This window comes from Muntiacus reevesi, chromosome 11, assembly GCF_963930625.1.
Source record: "Muntiacus reevesi chromosome 11, mMunRee1.1, whole genome shotgun sequence".
NCBI lineage: Eukaryota > Metazoa > Chordata > Mammalia > Artiodactyla > Cervidae > Muntiacus > Muntiacus reevesi.
The window spans coordinates 67,998,235-68,015,242 of NC_089259.1; the positions used below are offsets into that span (position 1 = coordinate 67,998,235).

The window sequence follows — 17,008 nt, forward strand, 5'->3', positions numbered from 1 at the left end:
ACCAGTTACACATCATCAATTTTTGAAATCAGTGTTTCTCTTACCGGAGTGATGAAAACAATTTCCCAAAGCAGCTTTGCACCAGGAGAAGAATAATGAGAACTGCCATCCCAACAAGACATGATATTCCTATTTCCATACAGAGCAGGGCCGTCACTGCAATAGCCTGTAGCGGCCCCACCCACAGGTAGTGCAAAAACATCATTACCTTAAAAGAGAAAGACAAAGCCTTCTTAGGATGGTATGAAAACAAAACCAGTAAGGACCCATTATAGAAATAATATGCTTGGAAAGAATAGACAGGAACCTAAATGGGAATGATCTCAGTGGGTTTTAAATCTGCTGAAGCAGAAACCCAAGCATCTACCCCAGATGACGCTGCTCTGGGGCAGCACAGGGCTGGCTTCATGGACATCCAGGGAGAACCAGACCAGCAGCTTGAAGGAAAATGTTGATTTTGTTGACACCACATATGAGCTCAGGGCTTCCCCAAACTCTCTGTCCCAAAATTCATCCCCCATCTCTCCCTAGCATCCCAGGAAAGCCTATTTTATGGTACCTGCCACATTCTCCAATAACTACTTGTGTATTTATCTTCCTAACAGGCTGTAGCTTCTCCAGAAAAGAAATAGTATTCATCCCTGAAAGTGGGTAGGGGGATCTTACTTCATGTTTGATGAATGAATAATTTAAAGACAAGTGTCTAGTGCAATACAGATCTGAGCAACAGCTGCAACACCCTGGGTTACATGATCTACTCATAAGCTATATGGATAAAAAGAGTGTGGTGAGATAGCAGAGAAGAGGTTGTGTCTGGCTGGGGACCACCCACTTGGCATTATTCCTCATAGGCTCCCTATGCAGAAGGCACTGAACAGGGTGGGGAGGGGGGTGAGTGGGAAACAATCCCTGACCACAGGCCTTCATCATTCAGAGGAGGAGGAAGACAGGTCAGGTTGCAACACAAACACCATGTGCCCAGAAGGTCCATGCCAGGAGGACCCCTAGGGACACAAATTAAGCTGGGGAAGAACACTGCTGCCTATTACTGAAGTATGCCATAGATTATCTCAGAAAAAAAGTTTTTGTTTTTTTTTTTCTCATCTATGGACAACACACATTATTACATCTAAGTTGCACACAGAGGAAATGAGAGTTGGATAAAGAGAACTACTGTTTTAAATACTCAACAAATCCTATTGAAGAGCAAACACAGGTATCTGGCATCAACCATAAGCTAAATCCAGTGAGAAGGACTGAAAGTGGAAGAGGATCCCTCAGGAGCAGCTTACCTGATCAAATCTTTTCACATCGTTGGACAGCAGGTTGACTATCTGACCTGTGGTGGTCTTCCTCATGGACAAATTACTCAGGCGAAGTGCCTGAAATGAGAAAAAGATACTGAGCTGGACTCCTGTAGTGATAACAAGTCACTTTTCAGTTCAGTCGAGCAGTCGTGTCCGACTCTTCGTGACCCCATGAATTGCAGCACGCCAGGCCTCCCTGTCCATCACAAACTCCCGGAGTCTACTCAAACTCATGCCCATCGAGTCAGTGATGCCATCCAGCCATCTCATCCTCTGTTGTCCCCTTCTCTTCCTGCCCCCAATCCCTCCCAGCATCAGGGTCTTTTCCAATGAGTCAACTCTTCGCATGAGGTGGCCAAAGTATTGGACATTCAGCTTCAGCATCAGTCTATCCAATGAAAACCCAGTCCTGATCTCCTTTAGGATGGACTGGTTGGATCTCCTTGCAGTCCAAAGAACTCTCAAGAGTCTTCTCCAACACCACAGTTCAAAAGCATCAATGTTTCGTCACTCAGCTTTCCTCACAGTCCAACTCTCACATCCATACATGACCACTGGAAAAACCATAACCTTGACCAGACGGACCTTTGTTGGCAAAGTAATGCCCCTGCTTTTTAACATGCTGTCTAGCTTGGTCATAACTTTCCTTCCAAGGAGTAAGCATCTTTTAATTTCATGGCTTCAATCACCATCTGCAGTGATTGTGGAGCCCCCAAAAAATAAAGTCTGACATTGTTTCCATTGTCTCCCCCTCTATTTTCCATGAAGTGATGGGACCAGATGCCATGATCATATTTTTCTGAATGTTAATCTTTAAGCCAACTTTTTCACTCTCCTCTTTCACTCTCATCAAGAGGCTTTTTAGTTCCTCTTCACTTTCTGCCATAAGGATGGTGTCGTCTGCATATATGAGGTTATTGATATTTCTCCCAGTAATTTTGATTCCAGCTTGTGCTTCTTCCAGCCCAGAGTTTCTCATGATGTACTCTGCATATAAGTTAAATAAGCAGGGTGACAATATACAGCCTTGATGTACTCCTTTTCCTATTGGGAACCAGTCTGTTGTTCTATGTCCAGTTCTAACTGTTGCTTCCTCACCTGCACACAGGTTTCTCAAGAGACAGGTCAGATGGTCTGGTAATCCCATCTATTTCAGAATTTTCCACAGTTTATAGTGATCCACACAGTTAAAGGCTTTGGCATAGCCAATAAAGCAGAAATAGATGTTTTTCTGGAACTCTCTTGCTTTTTTGATGATCCAGCAGATGTTGGCAATTTGATCTCTGGTTCCTCTGCCTTTTCTGAAACCAACTTGAACATCTGGAAGTTCACGGTTCACATATTGCTGAAGCCTGGCTTGGAGACTTTTGAGCATTACTTTACTAGCGTGTGAGATGAGTGCAATTGTGTGGTAGTTTGAGCATTCTTTGGCATTGCCTTTCTTTGGGACTGGAATGAAAACTGCCCTTTTCCAGTCCTGTGGCCACTGCTGAGTTTTCCAAATTTGCTGCCATATTGAGTGCAGCACTTTCACAGTGTCATCTTTCAGGATTTGAAGTAGCTCAACTGGAATTCCATCACCTTCACTAGCTTTGTTCATAGTGATGCTTCCTCAGGCCCACTTGACTTCACATTCCAGGATGTCTTGCTTTAGGTGGGTGATCACACCATCATGATTATCTGGGTCATGATGATCTTTTTTGTTCAGTACTTCTGTGTATTCTTGCAATGTCTTCTTAATATCTTCTGCTTCTGCTAGGTCCATACCATTTCTGTTCTTTATTGAGCCCATCTTTGCATGAAATGTTCCCTTGGTATCTCTAATTGTCTTGAAGTGATCTCTAGTGTTTCCCATTCTGTTGTTTCCCTCTATTTCTTTGCATTGATCACTGAGGAAGGCTTTTTTATTTCTCCTTGCTATTCTCTGGAACTCTGCATTCAGATGGGAATGTCTTTCCTTTTCTCCTTTGTTTTCCTCTTCTCTTCTTTTCACAGCTATTTGTAAGTGCAGCCGCGACAGACCGCCCAGAAGCGTGGACGAGAGGAGCGAGCTACCCCACAGCCCAAGGTCAGGGGAGGCGGCCAAGAGGAGCAACCCCACATCCAAGGAGCAGCTGCTGCAGGAGTGCAGGAGGGCCGAGAGGAGCTACTCCATGTTCAAGGTCAGGAGGGGTGGCCCTGAGGAGATACCTCTCATTCAAAGTAAGGAGCAGCGGCTGCACTTTGCTGGAGCAGCCATGAAGAGATACCCCACATCCAAGGTAAGAGAAACCCAGGTAAGATGGTAGGTGTTGCCAGAGGGCATCAGAAGGCAGACACACTGAAACCATAATCACAGAAAACTAGCCAATCTGATCACCTGGGCCACAGCCTTGTCTAACTCAATGAAACTAAGCCATGCTGTGTGGGTCCACCCAAGATGGATGGGTCATGGTGGAGAGGTCTGATAGAATGTGGCCCACTGGAGAAGGGAATGGCAAACCACTTCAGTATTCTTGCCTTGAGAACCCCATGAATAGTATGAAAAGGCAAAAAGATATGACACTGAAAGATGAACTCCCCAGGTTGGTAGGTGCCAAACATGCTCCTGGAGATCAGTGGAGAAATAACTCCAGAAAGAATGAAGGGATGGAGCCAAAGCAAAAACAATACCCAGTTGTGGATGGGACTGGTGATAAAAGCAAGATCTGATGCTATAAAGAGCAATATTTCATAGGAACCTGGAATGTTAGGTCCATGAATCAAGGCAAATTGGAAGTGGTCAAACAGGAGATGGCAAGAGTGAATGTTGACCTTCTAGGAATCAGCAAACTAAGATGAACTGGAATGGGTGAATTTAACTCAGATGACCGTTATATCTACTATTGTGGGCAGGAATCCCTTAGAAGAAATGGCATAGCCATCATTGTCAACAAAAGAGCCCAAACTGCAGTACTTGGATGCAATCTCAAAAACGACAGAAATATCTCTGTTCATTTCCAAGGCAAACCATTCAATATCATGGTAATCCAAGTCTATGCCCTAACCAGTAATGCTGAAGAAACCGAAGTTGAACGGTTCTATGAAGACCTAAAAGACCTTTAGAACACCCCCAAAGGATGTCTTTTTCATTACAGAGGACTGTAATTCAAAGGTAGGAAGTCAGGAAACACCTGGAGTAACAGGCAAATTGGCCTTGGAGTACAGAATGACACAGGGCAAAGGCTAAGAGAGTTCTGCCAAGAGAACATACTGGTCATAGCAAACACACTCTTCCAACAACACAAGAGAAGACCCTACACATGGACATCACCAGATGGTCAACACTGAAATCAGACTGATTATATTCTTTGCAGTCAAAGATGGAGAAGCTCTGTGCAGTCAGCGAAAACAAGACCAGGAGCTGACTGTGGCTCAGATCATGAACTCCTCATTGCTAAATTCAGACTTAAATTGAAGAACGTAGGGAAAACCATTAGACCATTCAGGTATGACCTAAATCAAATCCCTTATGATTATACAGTGGAAGTGAGAAATAGATTTAAGGGACTAGATCTGATAGACAGAGTGCCTGATGAACTATGGACGGAGGTTTGTGACATTGTACAGGAGACAGGGATTAAGACCATCCGCATGGAAAAGAAATGCCAAAAAAAAAAAAAAAAAAAAGAATAAAATACTTAGGGATAAATTTACCTAAGGAAACAAAAGACGTATATATAGAAAAATATAACACACCAATGAAAGAAATCAAAGAGGACACATATAGATGGAGAAATACACCATGTTCATGAATTATAAGAATCAGTATATTGAAAATGAGTATATTACCCAAAGCAATCTACAGATTCAATGCAATCCCTATCAAGGTACCAATGGTATTTTTCACAGAACTAGAACAAATAATTTCACAATTTGTATGGAAACACAAAAAACCTCAAATAGACAAAGCAATAATGAGAAAGAAGAATGGAACTGGAGGAATCAACCTTTCTGACTTTAGACTATACTACAAAGCTACAGTCATCAAGACAGTATGGTACTGGCACAGAAAACAGAAATATATAGCAATGAAACAAAATAGAAAGCCTAGAGATAAATCCACACATCTATGGACACCTTATCTTTGACAAAGGAGGCAAAATATACAGTAGAGAAAAGACAATCTTTTTAACAAGTAGTGCTGGGAAAACTGGTCAACCATGTGTAAAAGAATAAAACTAGAACACTATCTAACACCATACACAAAAATAAACTCTAAATGGATTAAAGACCTAAATGTAAGGTCAGAAACTATAAATCTCTTAAAAGAACAATCATGCAAAACACTCTGACATAAATCACAGCAAGATCCTCTATGAACCACCTTGCAGAATACTGAAAATAAATAAATGGAACCTAATTAAACTTAAAAGCTTTTGTACAATGAAGGAAACTATAAGCAAGGTGAAAAGGCAGCCATCCAAATGGGAGAAAATAATAGCAAATGAAACAACTGACAAAGAATAAATCTCCAAAATATACAATCAGCTCATGCAGCTCAATACCAGAAAAAATGAACAACTCAATCAAAAAGTGGGCCAAAGAACTAAACAGGGATTTCTCCAAAGAAGACATACAGATGTCTAATAAACACATGAAAAGGAAACATGCTCAACATCATTCATTATTAGAGAAATACAAATCAAACCACAGTGAGTTGTACAGATTCCTTAAAAAATTGGAAATAGAACTGTCATACAACCCAGCAATCCCACTGCTGGGCATACACACCGAGGAAACCACAATTGCAAGAGTGCCCAATGTTTACTGCAGCATTGTTTATAATAGCTAGGACATGGAAACAACCTAGATGTCCATCAGCAGACGAATGGATAAGAAAGCCGTGGTACATATGCACAATGGGATATTATTCAGCTATAAAAAGGAATGCATTTGAGTCAGTTCTAATGAAGTGGATGAAATTTGAGCCTATTATACAGTGAAGTAAGTTGGAAAGAGAAACACCACTACAGCATATTAACACACATATGTGGAATTTAGAAAGATGGTAATGATGATCCTATATGCAAGACAGCAAAAGGGACACAGATGTAAAAAGCACTTTTGGACTATGTGGGAGAAGGCGAGAGTAGGATGATTTGAGAGAATAGCACTGAAACATGTATATTACCGTATGTAAAATAGATGACAAACATTGTATGATTCCACTTATATGAGGCATCTAGAATAGTCAAACTCATAGAAAGAAGTAGAATAGTGATGGCTGTGAGGGGGAGTAGTCTGGGGTGTTAGTGTTTAATGGTTGCAGAAGTTCACTTGGGAAGATGAAAAGTTCTGGAGATGAATAGTGGTGATGTGTCCACAACCAGGTGAATGTACCTAATGTCAATAAATGGTGCACTTAAAATGAGTTAAATGGTAAATTTTATGTTGTATATATTTTATCATAGTTTTTAAAAATCAATGCTCAAAAGTAATTTTACTGAAGCTGTAGAAATATAAATAAATGACAAGTCATTTTACATATGATCCCTCCCACAAGATCAAAATTCAGCTGAAAAGAGCATGAAATGCTGAACGGGCCGTTTTAGGAGCAGCAGATGTGCAGCCTTAGAGATTTCCTTGAGACGTGCCTAAGCCCGGAATCCATGGTGTAGATAAACTACAACTATGAGCTGAGCAGCCATTCCATTTTTAATACCTTAATCTGATTCCTCCCCGGGATCAGGAGATGGGGCCTGGGCATGAACCACAAACATTCAGAGGGGCCTTTCAGAGCCACTCAGCAGCACAAGCTTGGCCCTAAGGAATCAGCCCACCTGTAACCTGCAAAGAAGAAGTGTCTTATTTCTGTACCCCAGCAGGACTCTAGATGCAAGGCTATGCATGAAGAAATTTGCCTTTCCCATGTTTCTGGAACTACTTCAGGTTATGACCATAGTTTAATCCCAATAATTATTGATTTGATACAGGGATAATCTTTTCAAGAATAATCAAGCTGGCAAATAAAACACCTTGAGAGAGATGTACATTCACACATGCATATGTGCCAAGTCAGATTGGATTTTCCAAAAGCAACTTTCCAAAGTGTCAGTGGGAAGAGGAAGAAAAACAAGTGAACAATGGAACACCTGTGTCGCAAAGAGCCAGCTTTGACTGAACCATTACCTCAAGCCTAACTTAAGGTTTTCACTGTGCTGTGTTGGTGAAATTTCCTCTTTGTGGGCACTAAGCATGATCCAGAAAGATAAACATCTAGCTAATTTATGAGGAAATCTGGGTATTTGTCTCCTAATAATTGATGCAACAGAATAAAAAAAGATGATGATGAATGACAAACCAGACCTCTGACTAGAGTGTACAGTCACTGTTCTCCTTTCCACATTACCCAGGAGGAAACTGGCTTAGATGCTGTATCTAAACACAGACAGTGAGATTCCAGGGCTCTGAGTTCACACAGCCCTGAGGTTAACAACACTTTGCTCAAGGGAAGATGAGGAGAAGTAATCCTGCATTTCGCCAGGACAAGTACTCCCAAGAAACAGAAGCTCTAGGTAAGGAGCAACCAAGTAAAAGTGGTGATAATTTCAATTTAAATGTTTTGTTTTTAGCTTTCAATGAGGACTTTTTAAATAAAAACTATATATGTTTATGGTGTAAAACGTGATGTTTTAATATAAATATACATTAGGAAATGATTACTGTAATAAAACCAATTAACATATCCATTACCACAGTTTGTTTGAGTGGAACAAAAACACTTAAAGATCTAATTTCAAGAACACGACACCATTAAATAAGGATTTTTTTTAAAGCAAATAGCCCAGGGCAAAGAGGTATCCAGGATCAAGTTTACAAAGGGCCCTTCAATTACTGACACAGTGTATTTGTGTCAATTCCTTTGTAAAGACATCTGAAATCCTTACTCCTTTTATATCATTTAAGATCAGAGTAAACTGTGGAATAATGTTAATGGCATTTCTCAATATAAAGTCACTGAACACATCAGCATAGGTCTTACTAGAAGTGCTATAAGCAGGAAAGACCCTGGTGGTTCAGTGGTTAGGCCTCAGTGCTTTTACTGCCTTGGGCCTGTGCTCAGTCCCTGGTTGGTGAACAGATCCCACACTCCATTCAGTGCAGCAAAAAAAACCCAAAAAAACAAAAAACCTATAATCTTTATTAAAGAAAAAAGGAAATATTTGTTTTAAGAAAATAACTTGAATGAACAGCAACAAATGCTCTCCAAAATTACTAAAACCAATGGAAAATTTCAAGCTTTGTCATGAATATCCAACTATTTTCTTTAATATCATTAAAAGTAATCTTAACTGTAGAATACAGTGAATCTGTTTTTGGCATAGATTCCATTTTTATATATATATATATATATATATATATATTTTTTTTTTTTTTTGGAAAGTGAAAGTGTTAGTCACTTAGTCATGTCTAACTCTTTGTGACCCCATGGGCTGTAGCCCACCAAACTCCTCTATCCATGGGATTTTCCAGGTAAGAATACTGAAGTGGGTTGCCACTGACTTCTCCAGGGCATTGTCCTAACTCAGCGGTTGAACCTGGGTCTGTTGCATTGCGGGCAGACTCTTTACCATTTGAGCCACCAGGGGAGCCCATATATATTTTTAGTTGAAACAATTATATTGAATATGATTAAATGGGTAATTCAAAAATACAATCATAAACTTTCTCAAATACATTCTTGTTTCCTAGATTTAATGTTATAGATCCAATCACTAAAACTCATTTTTAAACATAAATTTGATGTAAATGAAGGTTTTAATGATCAACAATAACAAAACTTCCATAAATACCACTGCAATTTAGGCAGGGAAATCACTTAAAATCAACTAGATACTTTTGATACCTATTTTTTTATTAGATTTCATTATAAATTTAGTGGGCATTATGTAACAGCCTATAGATAAAATTTATCAAAAGTGGCCTTGACTTGCTCTCAAAAACTTTTTGTTATACATTGGTAAAGTTTGCTTAAATGACAACAAACTTGATTTGATGCAAATAGCAAGCTTCTCTAGTAAAACATCAATGATGCCAGTTACAAAACACTTCTGATGCTTCAGAGGAGGTACACAGTGTGGTACGAAGTGACACTTACCTTGCAGTAGATCATATGGGATATGGCCACTCTAAACCTCATCCCCACACGCTGAAAATAATCGAAGCACAAGTGGTGCAGAATGGCCCACAGGAGCACACAGGCGCTCAGCACTGCAGCACAGATGTAGGCTTCATACAAAGCATCAGGAACTTTGGGGTCTTCAAAGTAACTAATCATTTTCCCCAAAAGTAAGGGCAGAACTACTCTGGTACATTCCTGAAAGAAAATAGTCTCCATTAGAAATTCAAGTCATACCCATTTTTCTTAACACAAGCTTAACTTTGATTTTTGCTTGTTAAAAAGCATTTTAACAAAATGCTACATCCATGGCTCATCTAAAAGAAAAATATACAAATCCACTATCTTCTATAAGACAAGCAGTTTTAACCTTAGGCAAGAATTTTATGTTCAAAGACAATAAAGTTTTAGCACGCTGTGCTTAGTTCACTATAGATACTCAATAAATATCACAATTAGTGCTTTAGAATGCATTTGGCAAGATGCCAAGTGACTCTTTGCCCAAGATGAATAAAGAAAAAGGTGGCAGAGAAGGGTAAGAAATTTGTTTCCCTATGAACAAGCCCTGCTCACAGCCGGCCCTTGTCCCCGTTCTCTCATCATCCCAGCCCAATAGAAAATCAAGATGGTTTATGTACAGGAAGTGGGCTCTTGCCATCACCTTCTGCTTTAAGAGCATTTTTGAACTGAGACATTGGCACAAGGTCTTCCTTGTGAAAGTTGCTCAGTCGTATCCAACTCTTTGTGACCTCATCCATGGACCATACAGTCCATGAAATTCTCCAGGACAGAATACTGGAGCAGGTAGCCTTTCCCTTCTCCATGGGATCTTCCCAACCTAGGGATTGAACCCAGGTCTTCCACATTGCAGGCGGATTCTTTACCAGTTGAGCCACAAGGGAAGCCCAAGAATACTGGAGTGGGTAGCCTATCCCTTCTCCAGAGGATCGTCCCGATCCAGGAATCAACCCAGGGTCTCCTGCATTGCAGGTGGATTCTTTACCAACTGAGCTATATGGGAAGCCCAAGACATTGGCACAGACACATCCAATCTTTTTCACCCTAAATTGTACATGCCCAGAGATTAAGAGAATGGAGCCCAGCTTCAGTTGGAGCATCACAAGGAAACCAGGCTGGGGAGGTTCCCAGGCTCTCAGCCCCAGGGAACACTGTGTTAATATGTCTCTACCCTCTAGAAGATGGGATGTTCCTTGGAGTCAAAAATTAAACATGGCAGAAGCCAAGCTTAAAAAAAAAAAAAAAAAGATGTCATCCATGGTCATCCATCTAACAAACACTGCAGGAGCTGCTTTGGAAGAAATATTACAAATCATCTCTTTCCCAAGGAAAAAGTCAAGTCATAAACCAGTGAGGTGGGAGGCATTGAGGCTTAACTCCTGAGTGAGACTTAGGGAAAGCAATTTTCTTCCCCCAAACTAAAGAAACACTTGCCCATCCTGCCAAATAACCACTCCATCCCACACCTACCTCCTCCCTCTAGTCAGCCCTCTAAATGTTCCCTTCTCCGCTATTAAGGAAAACCAAGCACTCAACATGAATCCAAGTCACCAAAAGTGAACACTTCCACCCTCAACATCATTTCTTCCACAGACTTCTCAAAAGACAAAATGCCAAAAGTTTGGAAATCTTTCAGGAACTTGACTTCAAAAAAGATTTTCCTTTTAAGCAACACTTTTTTTTAAAATTAATGCAGAAAGCCAAGGTGGCTCATGTACAGGAGACAAAGCTTGGCCATTTCTAACAGTCAGGAGAATAGGACATAACCCCCGCCACTCCTCACCTCTCAGGGGAAGGGACTGGGCAAACTCACTGGCTCTTTGAGGTCACCCCACTTATACACCAGCAGATGGAAGACTTATCTCTAAGAGGGAGGCCCTGATGACCTGGGGAGGTCTGTGGGTCCCCATGGAGGTGAATGCAGAGGCTAGGAATGCTGGATACTTGTTGGCTGTTCCATTTTAATTATTGTTGGTTTTTCAAGAGCTCCACATCAACATCATCCTGCCATTTTTTTTTCTGAACATCATAATTCATTCTCTCAGAGGACAGAGATTTTTATACTTCAAAATCCTAATCCCAAAAGTTTCACCTTGGACTGACATTGTCTGCCTCTTCCTTCTGGTGCTGCCTGGAGTGCCTGCACTGTGGGTGGTCACAGCACATGGCTTGGGAATCATGGATGATCTACAAGATGTTCTGTGTACCAGAGGAATTAAAAAAGGGCTGGAGGTCATAAAGAAAACGTAATTGCATTTTAGAGCTTCCCAGGAGGACCCAGTGACAAAGAACTCGCCTGCCAATGCAGGAGATGTAAGAGTTGCTGGTTCAATTCCTGGGTCAGGAAGATCCCCTGGAAGAGGGCATGGCAACCCACTCTGGTATTCTTGCCTGGAGAATCCCATGGCCAGAGGAGCCTGGTGGGCTAAGGTCCATAGGGTCTCAAAGAGTCAGACACAACTAAAGTGACTTAGCAGGCAGCACATTTGCATTTTAGAGAATCCTGTGCTGAGTTTAGATCTTCTACCATCTCAAATATAATGACCAACAAGCAGCATAGACAGAAGATCACAAAATAAGACATTGCTTCATAAAATCAGTTACTTAACTAACATTCATTCCATCCAACTTAGTAACTAGCTTTCATCATCCCAAATTCAAAACAGCACCTGAAAAAGATCTTTAAAATGTAAAAAAAAAAAGTTAAATCATTACTAGCTTTGTCATGAGAAATCATTTCTTTGTAACTTCTCTGAACAGTAGATTGTCAACAGCCAAGATTAGGCAAACAGGAGTATTTGTGCTGTATTTCAGGCTTCTTTTGGTGAACAGAAAAAAAAAAAAAAATCAAGGTTCACTTTTCCTTGAGTTTTAATGGCCCTCAACTTCTGGAATGTCACTGCATTAGAATGAAAAGTTCTGCCAGTTATAACCCTAATACCACAAAGTTAGAAGGAGTTTCATATGCCAGTCAGCATCCTTACCTGGGGAATCAAAGCCACTGCCTAGTTTTACACTGTAAACCACCAAGACATTGGCTTGAACAGCATGAACAAGCAAGCTCCCTCCTGGGAGAAAGTCCAGTCCTGGCACTTCACAGCTCATTTATCTGCTATCCCCCCAGGGACTGTCTGGCCTTACCCAACTCTCACCCTAAGACCTAGGTCTGGGGTACACCCTGTGTGTGGGGAAGTGTATTTGGAAACACACCCTAGTAACTGACCTGGGGTTCTCATTCTCACTCAGCAAATGCACCTCCAGAATCACAGACATACTGGGTCTCAGCAAGCAACCAGGAGCACTTAGTAACAACATAGAGGACTCAGTCTCTGCCCAGATCATCAGTCCCAACATAGTCACCATCCAAGACCCAAAATCTTCTCACTGGTCCATGTCAGGGAGCCCATCTGGAGCAATGTCTTAAGAGTATGGATGGACTTATAGTTAACTCACCAGGGCAGCCATAAACTCATCCACTGGGAATAGTAATGAGTGCAAGGTGGCTTCCTAAAGGGCTCCTGGCCCATCTGAACTCAACATGACACTGCTGCTAGTGTCAAAGTCTGAGTCACTTCCAGTATTGGGGGGGGGGGGGGATGGTGGTCCAACCTGGACACCCTCATTTATGATCCCTAATCTGACATCCTGTTCCAGGGAGTTCTTAGTATCCCATTTCTTATCCTTAGGCCAAGTTCAGGACACATGTGTCTGAGATCATGAAGACAAAGCTCTTAAGACGAGCCTTCCTGATCATGGACAAACTTTCAGTCATTGAGATGATCAGGCTCATAAGTCAGAGTGTCTGAGAGGGAACCTCAGTCTGTCCTTGACTCTTCATATGACCACAGACACACTATGTAACTATTTGAACACAGCGTCCTCTCTTCTAAAATGGAAGTAACATATCTATGACTTAATTGAATTAGCCAGAGGATTTGGTGATATGACATACAAAGTGCTTATAGCATTTTTGATACATAATATTTTTGGAGTACTTACTATTGTACTACTATACTATTAATAGTACTGCTGCCCCTGCCACCACCACTACTACTGAGTATGATCCTCTGTTACTGCCACTAGTACTTCTAGTACGACAGAGGATGAGCCCTGCAACTGCCAGGTCCTCTACTCCCCACTTCTCTGCCATGACCACCCAACAACCAGCCTCCTGAAAGAGGGGCCAGGGCTCTACCAGTTGCACCTTATGCAGCCCCAGGCCTGGTCTTCCTGGATCCCCAGCAGGAAGCATGACTGGGGCTGGAAAACTGTGAAATCAACACTTCACCCTGCCGCAAGGCACTGCAATATCTGGGTGGTCAGAGCCCTCTTAAAGGTAGCACTCTCCCCCATATACCTTTCCCCAGCCTCTGGCACAATGGCTAATCCACCCATGTCATTAATGAGAATTCAACCTGCAAGGACCATCCAGTCACTAGTGAATTGACAGATTCTCTGGTTTCCCCAGTTGTGTGGGGTAGACTTCACCTACCCAGCTGCCTGCATGGCCCTTCAGAAGAACACAACCTTTAAATAAGAGCCACACCTTCTACCTGTAGACCACCAGGGCCATCACCTCACCCCCAATACAATGGACTGATGACAACTCATCACATTTTCCACCTAAAATACCCCTCTCTCAGCAACTGTATCTTCCAACCCTCCTGCTCTCACACACTCACGGGCCACCCGTGTCCCTAAGGCAGCACTAAGGGAGCACAGAGAGCACAAGCCACTCAGGGGGGTCTGCAGCAGACCTCCAGCAGGCTCAGCCAGAACAGGGGGCTGACGGCACTGTGTCCCCAGGTGGACTGTCTCACTGGGGGGTCTTGACCCAGAATCTTCAGGGTCATGGAGGTCACTGATCTCATGGCTTTCTACTCTGGTTTTCCCTGCACACCCCCTTCTCCACCCTCTGCCAATCCCAGCTACCAAGACTCGCCCTTCAACCAGAAAACCACCCCCACAGCCAGGACAGAAACTAGGCTGGAGGGTGAATGAATTCATGGTGAAGCTGGAGCTCCTCCACATGGGGGTTTTGGCTCACAGTGCCAACCCTTGGGGAAGGGGGAAGCCCAGGAAAGGATGTGCTCTTGGGAGTTCTAGGCAGCTCCAGCCCAGATGCAGGGTCCTGGGTTCTGTTCCCCTGGAAGGGGAGAGGCGATGATCCCATCTTAAGAAATCATTTATCACATGTGACCTGGTAAAGTTAATTATTACTTGCTGAGTACCTATAATGAACTCTTTATTTCAAAAATTCAGACTTAAATTGAAGAAAGATGGGAAAACCACTAGATTGTTCAGGTACAACCTAAAGCAAATCCCTTAGGATTATACAGTAGAAGTAACAAATAGATTCATGGGATTAGATCTGATAGACAAAGTGCCTGAAGAAATATGGACAGAGGTTCGTGACATTGTACAGGAGGCAGGGATCAAGACCGTCCCCAAGAAAAAGAAATGCAAAAGGCAAAATGGTTGTCTGAAGAGGCCTTACAAATAGCTGAGAAAAGAAGAGGAGCTAAAGTCAAAGGAGAAAAGGAAAGATATACCCATTTGAATGCAGAGTTCCAAAGAATAGCAAGGAGAGATAAGAAAGCCTTCCTTATCCATCAATGCAAAGAAATAGAGGAAAACAACAGAATGACAAAGACTAAAGATTTCTTCAAGAAAATTAGAGATACCAAGGGACTATTTCATGCAAAGAGGGGCACAACAAAGTACAGAAACCATATGGACCTAAGAGAAGCAGAAGATATATTAAGAAGAGGTGGAAAGAATACACAGAAGAACTATACAAAAAAGATCTTTGTGAGTCAAATAGTCGTGATGGTGTGATCACTCACCTATATAGCCAGACATCCTGGAGCGCAAAGTAAAGTAAGCCTTAGGAAGCATCACCATGAACAAAGCTAGTGGAAGTGATGGAATTCCAGTTGAGCTATTCCAAGTCCTAAGTGATGATTCTGTGAAAGTGTTGCACTCAATGTGTCAGCAAATTTTGAAAACTCAGCAGGGGCCATGGGACTGGAAAAGGTCAGCTTTCATTCCAATCCCAAAAAAGGCAATGCCAAAGAATGTTCAAGCTACCATACAACTGCATTCATCTTGCACACTAGCAAAGTAATGCTCAAAATTCTCCAACTGTGGCTTCAACAGTATGTGAATGGAGAATTTCCAGAAATTCAAGCTGGACTTAGAAAAGGCAGAGGAACCAGAGATCAAATTGCCAACATCCGTCAGATCACAGAAAAAGCAAGAGAATTCCAGAAAAACATCTACTTCTGCCTTATTGACTAAGCCAAAGGCTTTGACTGTGTGAATTACAGAAAATTGTGGAAAATTCTTAAAGACATGGGACTACGACAGACCACCTTATCTGCCTCCTGAGAAATCAATATGTAGGTCAGGAAACAATCATTAGAACCAGACATGGAACAACAAAGTGGTTCCAAATTGGTAAAGGAGTTATGTCAAGGCTGTATATTGTCACCCTGCTGATTTAATTTATATGCAGAATACATCATGGGAAATGCCTGGCTGGATGAAGCACAAGCTGGAATCAAGATTGCCAGGAGAAATATCAATAACCTCAGATATCCAGATGACACCAGCCTTATGGCAGAAAGTGAAGAGGAACTGAAGAATCTCTTAATGAAAATGAAAGAGGAGAGTGAAAAAGCTGGCTCAAAATTCAACATTTAAAAAATGAAAATCATTGCATCTGGTCCCATCACTTCATGTCAAATAGATGGGGAAACAATAGAAACAGTGAGAGACTTTATTTTCTGGGGCTCCAAAATCACTGAAGATGGTGACTGCAGCCATGAAATTAAAAGACACTTGTTCTTTGGATGAAAAACTATGAACCACCTAAATAGCATATTAAAAAACAGAGACATTGCCGACAAACATTCGACTAGTCAAAGCTATGGTTTTTCCAGTAGTCATGTATGGATGTGAGAGATGGACCATAAAAAAGGCTGATCACCAAATAATTGATACTTTTGAACTGTGGTATTGAAGAAGACTCTTGAGAGTCCCTTGGACTGCAAGGAGACAAGAAGTCAATCCTAAAGGACTCAACCCTGAATATTCACTGGAAGGACTGAAGCTGAAGCTCCAATACTTTGGCCACCTGATTCGATGAACTGAGTCATTAGAAAAGACCATGATGCTGGGAAAGACTGAAGGGAGAAGGGGATGACAGAGGGTGAGATGGTTGGATGGCATCACCTACTCGATGGACATGAGTTTGAGAAAGCTCCAGGAGTTGCTGACGGACAGGGAAGCCTGACATGTTGCAGTCTCAAAGAGTTAGACATGCCTGAGCAACTGCACTGAACTGAGCATCTGTAAAATGTCTTATGTTACTGGGGCTTTGCCCCAAGTTTACTTCCTCCAAACCACATATTCCTTGAGGTTTTAGGATATTCTTTTGATCAAGGATTAATTTTAGCATTTATATCATTTACTGAGCACCAACGATGTTCTAACATGGTCTAAAATGTCTTTGCTTTTCAGTCCTTCCTCCCATGACACT

The 17,008-nt window shown here is 41.7% G+C and overlaps 1 protein-coding gene across 1 annotated transcript in view; it reads right to left on the reverse strand.

The window, feature by feature from the left end:
• Positions 1-17,008, reverse strand: part of LOC136144201 (ATP-binding cassette sub-family C member 4-like) — a 111,911-nt gene that overhangs the window by 85,486 nt on the left and 9,417 nt on the right. Inside the window, exons 4-6 of the mRNA XM_065901896.1 lie at positions 9,427-9,645; positions 1,293-1,382; positions 45-208 (exon numbers count right to left, since the gene is read on the reverse strand). Coding sequence (XP_065757968.1) covers positions 45-208; positions 1,293-1,382; positions 9,427-9,645 — 473 coding nt within the window. The remainder of the gene's footprint in view (positions 1-44; positions 209-1,292; positions 1,383-9,426; positions 9,646-17,008) is intronic.